Source organism: Sinocyclocheilus anshuiensis, unplaced genomic scaffold, assembly GCF_001515605.1.
Source record: "Sinocyclocheilus anshuiensis isolate Anshui unplaced genomic scaffold, SAMN03320099.WGS_v1.1 scaffold96, whole genome shotgun sequence".
Classification (NCBI taxonomy): Eukaryota; Metazoa; Chordata; class Actinopteri; order Cypriniformes; family Cyprinidae; genus Sinocyclocheilus; species Sinocyclocheilus anshuiensis.
The window spans coordinates 1,219,371-1,233,340 of NW_015554094.1; the positions used below are offsets into that span (position 1 = coordinate 1,219,371).

Consider the following 13,970-nt stretch of genomic DNA (forward strand, 5'->3'; position numbering starts at 1 on the left):
GTCATCCAAGATGTTCATGACGAGCATTTGAGGTTAAAAAACAGTATATACATTTTCATTTGTTTTAGAAAATGAGCGATGGTTTTGCTAGATAAGACCCTTATGGCTTTTATTAATAAATTAACACACTTATTCAGCTTCTTCAACAATGGCAACATTTGCCAAACTACTTATCACTTTGCATGTGAAGTTTACTTGTTTACTTTCATAATATGTCATATTTTTAAATACAACAACATATTCAATGGAAAAAAAAAAGAAATGTAAAATGAACCTTAAAATTTGATTAGGTCCTGAAAGGTGGTTGGAGGTTTAGGGTTAAAAAATAATCCAAAATGTCAGTCATCCAAAAATTAAAGTAATTTCAGAGGTGGAGCAAGTCAATAACATAACATGCATTGACAAATCATTCACATTATCAAACACATTAACAAAGTAAAGAGGGTTCATTTGAGTTCATGTTGACTTCAAATGAAAATTTCTATAATTTTCTCTCTGATGATTCAATCAGAATGCAAAACACTTTCAATGCAACTTTAAATACACAGATAAGCTTCAACATAAACAAAACAACATACTTCCTTAATGTTAATCAACACGACAAATAACACTATGTTGGATCCCAGGGTACTGACTGTTTACCAGAAACTCAAATCAACAGCTTAGACATTAAATGTTTTATCTCGTGATTATGATTCACGGAGCTGTCCTGTCAAAGGCATAAAAAAAAGAATAAAAATGTAAAAAAAATAAATAAAGGAAAATAAATAAAACCATTATGAACATAAAATCATTTTTATTAAAATAAATATGGCTTGATACAAAACAGAAATGATTCAGTAAAAAACTATTCATAAACACGTTTTTCTTCTGATCTATTTATGGCAACGGTGTCAGTGCTATGAATAGTTTAATACATGTAGCCAAAAGGACATGAGAACCTCAAACAAAATACATAATCTTTGAAAATTCTGCTACATATTTAATAAACATTATCTTATCTATGTAAGATAATATTTAGGTAGGATCAACTAAAGCATTCCAGTTGTTTTAATTTTTTTATTTTATTTCCTGCAACTACCTCTTCTTTTTGTAGGAGTGTAAGTGCCTCAGACTGTGTTATTTTAGTGTTCATGTTTAATTATTTAAAAGCTTTGGTGTTGACATTGCATTTATATGTTTCCCAAGTTGCTGTGAAAAGAAAAGTCATTGAGCAGTAAGATCAGTCCTCGCCAAAAACAGAGAAAAGCAGGACTAAAAACACTCAAATGATGTTCAAAATGAATCTTAAAATTAGTCATATAAATATAGATGTTCCTGTTCCATCAAAACCACAAACTACCATTATAATCTACCAAGCGAAGGGAAAATATTTGCTGATATATCTTTGTTGGAAACCGTCTTCACTTGCATCAGCACCAAAACTTTGACACTTTCTTTTAACAGAATCCGAACTCATCTGTATAAAGCATTGGCAAAATAATCTATAAAAGCCCAACCTGACGACATAATATAATATGACAGTACAGTGAATCTCTGCATGAACATACTGTAAATATCAGAGTGAAATAAAGGCCAGTGACTGAAGCACAGTCAAACTCCTTCATAACCTTAATCATAATCATAATCCAAATCCCCTCATCCTGTAGTTTAAAACATTCCAGAATATGTTTAAGATCATTTCATAAAATCATTAAAATCACAAGATTTACCATTTGTTTCTCATTTCTTTAAACTTAATTTTTTAACAATTTCCTCTTATTAGGGATTTAATTTGGTAAACATTCAATTATGTCTGGGTCATATTTCACCCAAAATCAAAATTAAAAAAGCAGGAAATTATATTGTACATGTTGAAAATTAAATCATTAGGGTTTTTTATTGTGACATTATTTTCATGAATATTAAACACATTTTCCCATTTAAATATTAATTACTAAAATATGAAGTAATAATAATAATAATAATATTGACTTATTTTTAATTTGTAATAATTTCCTATTATTAAGGATTTAACCCTTTTAGATTTTCAATTATGATATTCTATCACATCTGGGTCACATTTCACACAAAATCAAAAGGAAAAAAAATAGGAAATTATATTTTGCATATATAAAATAAAACCATTATTTTATGACAGTTAAGGACTTTCCGCTTTCAAATGATGATTACTATAATGTGAAATAATAATAATAATTATTATTATTATAAAATATGAAATAATATATCATATTATGAAATAATACATGATATTATGAAATAATACAACACAAACAAATTGAAATGTTAGGATTCATTTTATGCTAAATAAATTTAAATAATTTATTATTTTAATTTTAGAGTGAAATATGACCCAGACATATTTCAAGAGATTCATCCATTATGCATTTTTTTTTTAAGTTGGATTTTGAAGGTGACCACAACTTGTAATTTGGAAAGAAAATCTCTTTTATATCTTGACAAAATGTAATACAAAACATTTTGTATAAAAAAAGCGAGTTTGAAAGCGATTGTTTATTTGACCATTACATGTGTGCATATACAGTAAACATCAGTATGGCCTCTGATATAACGGCATTGTGTTGAATAACGAACAGCGAACGCTATTGTGTTGAAAAACATTGTGTGAGTGTCAATAATCACATCCGGTGTGATGTACAGTATCATAATGCAGAAACAGTTTCTAAATGACAAAAAGTGAAAGTTTCTTGACATTGGGTGGACAGTCTGTCATTCATAAAATATCCCACTGACCAAATGCTACTTTGTAAGCATGGATGATTATTGTAGTTCCGTGCCGTTTTGATGCCATGCATGATGTTTTTATGCTGCTAAAGGCCATTTCAGTGGAAATTGTGCTTACACAATAATCAATGTCATATCACACGGAGTCTGTAAACACTATGTTGCCTATTCAGTTTGTGGCATATCTCAGGTTGGAGGCCAAATATGTAATTGCCTAGGCTATGTGTTTTAATTTGAATCAGGATTACATTAAGGTCAGATTGATATCAAGATTATCCTATTTACTTTCTTTATACACACTGCTGGTCTTAGTGAATAATATGCATCAGTGCACATTATCTTTTATCAAAAATGTAATTGCTTGCTCTGCTTCACTCTAAAATCAATTTCCTTTTCAGATAATGTCTGAGGCTGTGTGGACTATTAAAAATGTTAACCAATTTGCAATTAACTATTTAGGCATTGCTTTAGCTCTCATTCAGGTCTTGTTCCAGGTACACTTGCATTCAAAAGTTTGGGCTTGGTAGGATTTTGTTAATGTTTTCGAAAGAACTCTCTTCTGCTCTCCAAGGCTGCATTTATTTGATCAAAAATACAGTAAAATCTGAAATATTGTGAAATATTATTACGATTTAAATGAGCTGTTTTCTATGTGAATATAATGTAAAGTATAATTTATTCCAGTGATGCAAAGCTGTATTTTCAGCATCATTACTCCAGTCTTCAATGTCACATGATCTTCAGAAATCATTCTAATATGCTGATCTGCTGCTCAAGAAACATTTCTGATTATTATCAATGTTGAAAACAGTTGTGCTGCTTCAAATTTTTGTGGAAACCGTGATAAATGTGATTTTTCAGGATTCTTTGATGAATAGAAAGTTCAAAAGAGCAGCATGTATTTGAGATAGAAATCTGTAACATTATAAATTATAAAGTTTTTACTGGCACTTCTAATAAATTTAATGCATCCTTGCTGATAAAAATTTTAATTTCTTTAAAAAAAATTACTGACTCCAAACTTTTGTGAATGTAACATCCGCTTTTCACCATCTAATCAATTTCTAATGGATAAAATAATTAATTCTGGGGAAAAAATTGTGAAATAGCTGGTCTGCTGGTTCTGATTCAACAAGTTCGCTGTCAGTGACCTTTGCCACTTAATAAACGCTCACTAATTATGAGCTAATTCTCCCTGTGAGAGTTAAACACTCTGTCACACACATACACATCAACATTTGAGCCAAACATGCTGCTCTTAACATCTGTTCATGTGTGCTTGTGAATGATAGTATATTTCTATTGACATGTAATGAAAAATTTCAATATTTAATTTCACTGTTTAAGGCAAGACACTACAGGTAAAACCATTGCTTTTTATGCATTTTTGTGTTAGTTTGCTTCAATAACTTGATTTACATAAAACTAGAGGAAATAAAAAAAATCCAAAATACACATTCAAGTGTTTATTTTGTTAACTTTATCTATTTGAGTTTGTGGATTTCAAATTCAATACATTTCTTTTAAAGGTCGTTTTCACAAAATGAGATTCTCCTCTGATTCAGTAGCACTTACATGCACCAAATTTTACTGTTGAATTCCTATCTTTACTCTGAAGGTTTTTACAGAGGGCTTTGCTCATATGTCATTCGCCTGATTTTATATATCATTTTATTCCTAAAAACATGGTTTTCTGATTTATGGGGGATAAAAAGAGAAATCAAAAGTGCACTTTATAAAAACCTTTAACTCTAAGATGTCAACAAAACAAGAATTTTGAATCTGGCTTTATCCAATGTTCAGATTCCTGTTGTGGAAATGTATGCAAATTAATGCATATTTAATTAGATACTTATACTTAAATATAACATTTCAGAAAACTTGTAGTACAAAACAATTGTCTTAATGTACTGTGAGTAATCAACTGTGGAACATATAGTGATGTCTATTAGTATTCACCTGTAGTGTCTTGCTTTATGATTAACAGATATAGTAAGAGTGATTTTGGTCATTTTTTTATTTGTTTACAATGTTTTTCAAAGGCCTGTAATTATTCAATGACAGGCACAGAATGTCCAGCATTGAGATTATAGTTGTGTTTGATTTTTGCGTGCAGCCTGGATCTGATTGGTGCGTAGAGCCTGAGTGATGCAGTACTCACTGTCCTGAGCCACATCAGTCAGCCGAATGTCACACTCCACCAGACTGCTGTTGTGGGACATCCCTTCCTCCAGAACCTTACCGCCGTCCTGCAGGAGACACACACGAGATATGACGTCTCATTTGGATTACAGTGCTGTATCTCTCACAAATCAGAGAAATAACTGCGGGAGAGGCTCATTAAAGAAGTCATTGGGTCAATTTATTTAATTCAAGGCTTCTTATTTTAAACCAAAGACAACATGAGATGGCATTTGCGACTCATTTTACTTCTGTAATGTGACATATTTCCAGTGAAACATATTAAAGGGGTCATATGATGCGATTTCAAGTTTTCCTTTCTCTTTGGAGTGTTACAAGCTGTTCGTGAATAGATAAGATCCCTAAAGTTGCAAAGACTAAAGTCTCAAATCCAAAGAGATATTCTTTATAAAAGTTAAGACTCGACCACGCCCTCCTAAAACGCCTCCCCACATGTCTACGTCACTGTGTGGGAAGATTTGCATAACACCGCCCAAATGTTCACGCAAAGAAAGAAGGCGTAACTTTATTGTTGCTGCCGCCGCCGCCGTGTTGTGAAGACGCTGTGTGTTTCGTTGTGAAAGCGAAACTACTTTGTTGTTCTTTTTAGCAGCATCATATGACCCCTTTAAGACCTACAGCACTGTTAAAAAGTTTGGGATCGGTACGATTTTTTTAATGTTTTTGAACGACTGCACCAAGGCTGCATTTATTTGACAAAAAAAGGTATTTTTTGGTTAGTGCCGAATCTCTCTACTGTAAATGGCATCGCACTTAATACATTTGAAGGCTGAAGTACTCTGATGACAAAGCATATCACATTTTGCAGTACGGCTGCATTGAGATGCTTTCACTCTGAGTATGCAGACTAATGTTTCTGGTGAGGAGCGCCAGAGCTCTTTCCTGAATAAAAGGTGATTGTTTGAAATATGATTTGCCTTGAAACGGAAATGGGAGGAGCGGATAAATGCAGGAACCATTTGGACCATCCGTCCCAGGAGAGAGGTAATCCCCATCCCACATGTCTGTCTGTTAGCGCGCATCTATCCTGCAGCCATGAATAATTCTACGACAGGGCTGCATCATTTCATATTCATCTCTTTACAGACAATTAAATGCTTTAAAAAGTCCTTTGTTTCTCATCAAAAACACGTTAAACAGGAATAGTAAAAATAGAGAAAGTAAATTTTACAGTATGATACTAAGGTGTTGTTGGTAGTTGCCAGAATGTTATCAATGTAGTTGCTTTTGTCACTATATGGGATTGATTTCTGTCAGTTTTAACATCTAAAAGGTGCAAATTACAGGTCTTAATAAATTCTCATAATTCACTGCAAAAGTTATTTTTTACTCAGTATTTTTGTGTTGTTTTCCAGTTCAAAAACCTAAACATGCTTAAATCAAGATTCATTTACTTTAGATGCAAAATAGTCTTGTTTTCTGTAAATAAATAAATAAAATAAGAGAGGTTTATGCAAGGAAATGAAAAAAATTTAATAAAAATCTGCCCAAAAATAAATAAATAAATAAAAGTAAGAAAAATTAAATTAATGCAAAGGGAAAACAAGTTTATTTTTCCTACCCCATCGGCAGACAATTTTCTTATTTTTAGCATAAAATTTACTTAATCTTGATATTTTTTCAGAAAAGACTTAGTATCTTGTTATTTTGTAACTCAGGTAAAAGATATTAAGTCTTGTTTACAGAAAAAAAATAAAAAATTTAATTTAAAAAAGAGAGAGAGAAATCTCTGCCAAATTAATTCAAGGGGAAAACAAGTTTATTTCCCTTAACCCATTGGCAGATATTTTTCATGTTTTAATTTTTGTTTTAATTTATTTTTTGCTTATTCTTGTTTAATATTGATAAATTTATTTATTAAATATTTATTTATTATATATTTAGATTATAACAGTCAAAATGTTTTTTTTTTCTTTACGGTAAAACTTTAGAATAGGGAACACATATTCACAACTTGAACAAACTCCTAATTTGCTGCTTATTAATAGTTAGTAAGGTAGCTGTTAAGTTTAGGTATGGGGTCGGATTAAGGAATCTAAAATATGGTCATGCAGAATAAGGCATTAATATGTGCTTAATAAGTACTAATAAACAGCTACTAATATGCATGCTAATAAACTAGTTAATATTGAGAATTGATCCTTAAAGGGGTCATATGATGCTGCTAAAAAGAACATTATTTGGTGTATTTGGTGTAATGACATGTGTTTATGCGGTTTAAAGTTAAAAAAACACATTATTTTCCACATGATTTGAGACTTTAGTCTTTGCAACTTTACAGATCTTCTTTATGCACCAAGAGCTTGTAACACTCCAAAGAGAAAGGAAAAATTGAAATCGCATCATATGACCCCTTTAAAATAAAGTGTTACCTTTTTTACTTTTATGCACATGTACCAAAACCAAGGCGTTAAAAAAAGTAGGAGCATACTCTTAAACATCATCTTCTGAGGTTTACTCACAACTCCCAGTCTGTTGTTGGATAGGTTTAGGTTCTTGAGGGTACGGTTCTCCACCAGGGCCTGAGACAGCGCCACGGCCGTGGGTTCGGTCATGTTATTTCCCCCCAGATGAAGGTTCACCAGGGTCTTGTTCTTCACCAGAGCCTGAGCCAGAGCTTGACCCCCTTCATCCCCGATGCGGTTGAGCCTCAGGTTGAGGGACATCAGGGTGGTGTTTCTGGACAGAGCATGAGCCAGAGCCTGAGCTCCTGGACCTCTGATCTGGTTGTTGCAGACGACCAGACTCTTCAGCTGACTGCGGTTCAGGAGTTTTCCGATGGCTCGGGCTCCGCGGTCACTGATGTGATTATGTGAAAAGTCGAGCTCCTGTAGTGACGGGTGATCCAGTAGGTGGCTCACGAGCAGGCAACACTTCTCATCGTCCACCTTACTGCGATGGATCTTGAAGACCTGGTGCGAAGAATGGGAATTTAACAACCAAACATCAATACCAATCCTCTTAGAATATAGAATGAATGCTATTGTAAACTAAATCTAAAAGTAAAACATTTTAAAATCTTTGTTAATTTAAATAGAGCTAAAATGAAATTAAATCTAAATATGAAATGAAAATCTTAAAAAAAAAAAATTCAACTTAAAACAAATAAAAATGATTAGAAATGTTGCCTTGGCAAGAAACTGGAAAAAAGTGAATAAATAAGTTGAAGTACTTAAATTACTGAAACTTAAACTGAACTTATATTTCAATGCTCTTGCATTCTCTCACAAAAGTACTGTGATCATCCAAGAAAAGTTTTCTTTTGCAAAAGTATTGTGTTGCCTTGAGAGACTTTGCTTTCTCTCACAAAAGTATTGCATTCATCCGAGAAACTCTGCGTTCTCTCGCAAAAGTATTGTGGTTTTCCGAGAAACTTTGTGTTTTCTTTTGCAAAAGTATTGCGATCCCCTGGGAAACTTTGTTTTCTTTTTCAAAAATATTGCGTTTCCCCCAAGAAACTTTATGCTCTCTCGCAAAAATATTGCATCCCCCCAAGAAACTTTCCGCTCCCGCGGTATCCCAGGGGAACTTAAGGCATGAAGCACTGACTGACAGTGCATGCAAGTCACCTACTCGCTTGACCGATGCTAACGCCAAACGGAGGACAGTCTTGAGCGACAAGTGCCGCAAATTGGCCGACTGGAGCGACTCAAAGGGAGGGCCTCGTAGGGCCCTACGGACTCGTCCCAGGTCGGCACAGAATGAGGACGAGGCGGGTTCAACCTCTGAGCTCCCCTCAGAAATTTAACGACAAGGTCGTTTTTGCCGACTGACTGGCCAGCCACGAGAGCATGATTCGCCGCGATGGCTGCCACGTAGACTTTGAGCATGGAAGGGGTGCGCCCCTTATCCAACAGCTCTTGTAGAAAGGTGAGCATGTGTGGCACGTCACAAGACTACGGCTCCAGGCTGCGTGCTGCACACCAGTCAGAAACGACTGACCATTAAAAGGCGTAGAGGCGTCTTGTTGACAGTGCTCTAGCCTGTAAAATGGTATTAGTTACACTCACGGGGAGCTGTAAAGTTTCCCGTCGAGTGGCCAAAAATGAAGGTTCCACAGCTCGGGCCGGGGATGCCAAGTCATTCCTCACGCTTGCGAGAGTAGGTCTCTCATCAATGGTATCGGCCAGGGGGCTGCCGATAGCAGCTGAATCAACCACGTCTGATTCCTCCAGAGTGGGGCCACCAGGAGGACCAAGCATCTGACTTCCTTGACCTGTCTGATGACCTGAGGAAGCAGGGCAACTGGGGGGGAAGGCATACAAGCAAGCACTGGGCTAGTCGTAGGCCAGGGCATCTCACTGCTTTGAAAAGTAAACTGGGCAGTGAAAGTTGTCTTCTGGACGAAGAGGTCTACCTCTCCCCTCCCGAAGACAGACCAGATCACTTGAACCGATTGGAGATGTAGTCTCCATTCGCCTGGTGCTACATTGCCCCTGGACAGCATGTCTGCACCCTGGTTCAGTCTGCCCGGCACATGAACTGCTCTTAGCGAGAGGAGATAGCGATGTGCCTATAAAAGGAGGTGTCACGCCATCCTGTAAAGGGAGTGTGACCTGAGACCGCCTTGTTGATTCATGAAGGCTACCACCGTCATGTTGTCAGAGCGGGCCACTGCTTTGATGCATTATATACCACTTATTACCACTATTGTTATACTACCACTACTTCTGATAACAATAACTGAACCTGTAAAGTCTTGCAGGAATTTAGGGCTTTTGCCAGGGATTCGCAGTCTCTGAAGGTGAACGCAAACAAATTCCACTCAAAGTTCATGCCGCATCCTTTCACTCCATACACCACGTTGAGCTCTTCCAGGTTCGGCAGTTTGTCGAGCAGAATGCGGAAATCAAAGTGATCCATGGAGGGTCCTTCGCTGCCCGTATCGCTTGCACAATCCGAGCGGTCATCCTCGTCAAACCTGGGTGACTCTCTGATGGGTGGCAGCAGCTGAGAGACTTTCAGACGCTTTACATAGTTTCGACACAGTGGCACCACATCCAGGACTATCTTGGTGTCGGTTGCATCCGGGATGAAGAATTCAATGATGTTCTCTAGGTGACGCTCGAAGAACATGCGTTTCCAGCTGTTTCCGTATGTGGAGACGTCAGCGACAGCCCAGCGACCTTCACAGCAGCGTTTCCAGTAGCTCTCATCACTAATGAGGTTTGCGGTGACGGTCAAGGGAAGAGACGTTGGCAGTCGCTGGAGGACATAGGCTTTATAATTGGGCGTAAGTTCATCCAGAATGGGGTTCTCTGCAAAATAGTATAGTACAGGCTTTAATACTCATGCAAACTGAGAACATCTTTTCATTAAAGCAAGACATTGCAGGCAAACACATTGTTTTTTGGGTTTTTTTTTTTCAATGCACTGGACAATTTTGACATTTTAGGCTATTTGGCTTTTCATAAAGTGTTTCAGACCATTAGAAAGAAAACATAAAAAATACACCTATAAGTCTGTATTTTATTCCACTTCATCTGTCTGCTTCTGTAGATTTCAATATATTTTAAAGGCCATTTTCTCAAAATGAGTTTACTCCTCGACTTCAGCAGTACTTAAACCAAATTTTAGTTTTATTTGTATGTTTATTCTGAAAGTTTTTACAGAGGGGTTTGTTCATATATCAATTGCCTGATTTTGCACTTTATCTTTTTGCATCTGTAGATTTAAATTTCAATACATTTATTTAAAGGCCTGTTTCTCAAAATAATTTTTTTTCTCCACGTCAGCAGCACATACACCAAATGTTACAGTTTTATTCTTATCTATATTCTGAAGGTTTTTTACAGACCATTTGTTCATATAACATTCACCTGGTTTTATTATTGCACTTTATCTATTTGTGTCTGTAGATATTAATTACAATAGGTATTTTTAAAGGCCATTTTCTCAAAATTAGTTTTTTTTCTCCACTTCAGCAGCACTTGCATACACCAAATTTTAAACTTTTATTCCTATCTATATTCAGAAGGTTTTTACAGAGGAGTTTGTTCATTTATAAGATTTTATTATTGCCCTTTATCTATTTGAGCCTGTAGATTTCATTTCTAATACATATATTTTAAAGGCTGTTTTCTCAAAATGAGTTTTTTTTCTCCACTTCAGCAGCACTTACATGCACCAGATTTTACAGATTTATTACTATCTATACACTGAAGGTTTTTCATCTTTCATTTGCCTGGTTTTGCACTTTATCTATTTGCTCCTGTAGATTTCAATTACACTAAATATCTTTTAAAGGCCGTTTTCTCAAAATGCATTTTCTCCTTCACTTCAGCAGCACTTACATGAACCAAATTTTACAGTTTTATTTCTATTTAGATTTTTATAGAGGAGTTTGTTCAAATATAATTCACCTGATTTTATTATTGCACTTTATCTATTTGTGTCTGTACATTTCAATAAAGACAGTTTTCTCAAAATTATTTTTTTCCTCCACTGCAGCAGCACTTACATACACCAAATTTTACAGATTTATTGCTATCTACATTCCGAGGGGTTTTCATAGAGGGATATATTCATATGTTTGCCTCATATAACAGTTTATTCCTAAAACATGGTCAAATGTATTTTTTTCTTATTTATGGAGTGATAAAATCAGAAATCTAAAATCCCCTCAAAACCTTTTACTCTAATATATCAACAAAATGAAACAAGGAAATGTATGCAAATGAGTGCATCTTTAATTAGATAGTGCCTCAGTTGCATATTTAGACAGTACATTTTAGAAACTTGTAATACAAAAACTTTTCGCAATTTTTAATGAAATCAGTCAGCAAGAGAAGTATGCTGATATCTATTAGTAAATGTTTTACCCTATTCATCTGTGCTGTTTTGCCTAAATAACATACGCAAACATAATTTCAATATATTAAGCTTAATTCCTATGGTGGTTATGAATGAATAATAAATTAAATGATACACTTAAATTCAGTGTTGGGAAGGTTACTTTGGAAATGTAATAGGTTACAGATTACAATGTAATAAGTAGTGTAACTATTTCAATTATTTTATTAAAGTAATGTAACTGATTACATTTGATTACTTTTTTATTACTTTTTCTAAATTTCTAACGAATATCAATCATTTTGAACATTTAAACCAGGTCTTTTAACTTTGAGATTGTTCTGAGGTTAAATACAGATTTAAAATCATAACAAGGTATAATTTAATAGCTATGATACTGTTTTTGAAATCAAATCTTTGCATGACAGGAAACACTGGCATCTAACAATGCCTTGGAAAACAAAGTTAATCTTAAAAAATAAAGCATATACATAAACCAAATAGGACATAAAACAGTTATCAAATAAGCATGTGTCCTAAATAAGACACAGTCCTATCTGTCTCCTGAAACAAAAGTAATGTAACTGATTACATTTGATTACTTTTTTATTACTTTTTCTAAATTTCTAACGAATATCAATCATTTTGAACATTTAAACCAGGCCGGGTTAACCTTACAGTAGTACTCAACACCAGTGTTGAGGTAACGCATTACAAGTAACGCGAGTTACGTAATCAGATTACTTTTTTCAAGTAACTAGTAAAGTAACTCATTACTTTTGAAATCAAATCTTTGCATGACAGGAAACACTGGCATCTAACAATGCCTTGGAAAACAAAGTTAATCTTAAAAAATAAAGCATATACATAAACCAAATAGGACATAAAACAGTTATCAAATAAGCATGTGTCCTAAATAAGACACAGTCCTATCTGTCTCCTGAAACATTGGTTTATCATACTTTAGAGCAGTCAATGCAATTTGGGAAAGAAATCAATTAAATCTGTATGTGCATGAAAAATATTTAGATGTAACCCCCTTTGTAATCATTATAACTTTACTTATGAAAATCTCAGTATCTGTAACAGATTACAGTTACATTTATTTTGTAATTAAACTAGGCTACGTAATTCCGTTACATGTAACTACCCAGCTAACAAAAATACGTAACTGCTACGTCGTGTGTTTGCAGATACGTTACTCCCCAACACTGCTTAAATTACACTATTTACCTTTAAAGTGTTTTATAATATGTTGTAGGCAGAGTGTTGTTAGCAGAGGAACGAGCTCCAGCGACCACTCGGAATCCTCCGCGATGATGCTGCGCATTTTCCGCCCGTCGGCGGCGGCGTTTACCGGCCTCATGCTCCCGGTTCTCCGTGAAGACTGTCTTCGAGACATGCAGCTAAAGCTAGCAAAAAACAAGAATCAGGGGCCATTTAAACCGAACTCATTACTGCTGCAGGAGGTCAACTTTTCTTGACGGACGTAATTGTGTACTTACGGTTAAAAAGAGTCGTTTTCAGAATATTAAAATACGAATTTGAGTGAAAACACGTTAAGCTAATTCGTTCGCTAGTTTAATCGATTCAAAACACTGCTGGCTACTCAGTGAAGTTTGATGTTGTCATGGTAACAGAGACGTGCCTCGCGCGCTGCTGATCACACGGCTATTGCACACCTCAACCGTGATGCACACCATCACACTTGTAACATGTCAATGCACAGAAGACAGAAGAAAAAATGAAGAATGAAGAAACTTATAAAATAAAGGTCAAAACTACGGTCAAAGTTTGGGATATGCGGGGTTATTTTTACTTATCTACCATAAAATATGTTTGGTATTTTGACATGGAAAAAAAAAAAATATATATATATATATATTTTTTTTCTTATCTAAAATGTCATTTATGTGACACTGCACAGACTGTATAATGTGATGAATGATGCATACAAGTTAATTCACTTCTGCACCACATCAAACACTAAATATTATTTCGTGTGTTTTGCAGTTCACAAAACCCACGAATTCACTTCAAACACATGGAAATCAATGTGAATGAGGGCATCACCTCAGAATCAACTGAGGATTTACCTTGTGTAGGTTATTGCACATCTGGAGCAGGTCATGCAAATCAAAATATATTTATTCGTCAAAAAAAAAAAAAAAAAAAAATATATATAATGTATTTTATTAATATGATCAGAGTGACTGTAAACAGCAGAAAGG

The 13,970-nt window shown here is 34.8% G+C and overlaps 1 protein-coding gene across 1 annotated transcript; it reads right to left on the reverse strand.

Annotated features, from left to right (window-relative positions):
• Positions 1–4,778: 4,778 nt before the first annotated feature.
• Positions 4,779–13,405, reverse strand: LOC107669456 (T-complex-associated testis-expressed protein 1-like). Its single transcript, XM_016461693.1, has 5 exons — positions 13,339–13,405; positions 12,973–13,151; positions 9,637–10,205; positions 7,410–7,859; positions 4,779–4,994 (listed from the first exon to the last, which is right to left on the reverse strand). The coding sequence occupies exons 2-5, from the start codon at positions 13,139–13,141 to the stop codon at positions 4,833–4,835; spliced, it is 1,350 nt and encodes a 449-aa protein (XP_016317179.1). The 5' UTR covers positions 13,142–13,151; positions 13,339–13,405; the 3' UTR covers positions 4,779–4,832.
• Positions 13,406–13,970: the final 565 nt, after the last annotated feature.

Excerpts from the sequence above, each read along its gene's own strand:
- LOC107669456 (XM_016461693.1), bottom strand. The coding sequence starts at position 13,141 with ATGTCTCGAAGACAGTCTTCACGGAGAACCGGGAGCATGAGGCCGGTA. Across the intron at positions 10,206-12,972 it reads TATTATAAAACACTTTAAAG|AGAACCCCATTCTGGATGAA; the intron begins GTAAATAGTGTA and ends ACTATTTTGCAG. Across the intron at positions 4,995-7,409 it reads CCAACAACAGACTGGGAGTT|GACGGCGGTAAGGTTCTGGA; the intron begins GTGAGTAAACCT and ends TGTCTCCTGCAG.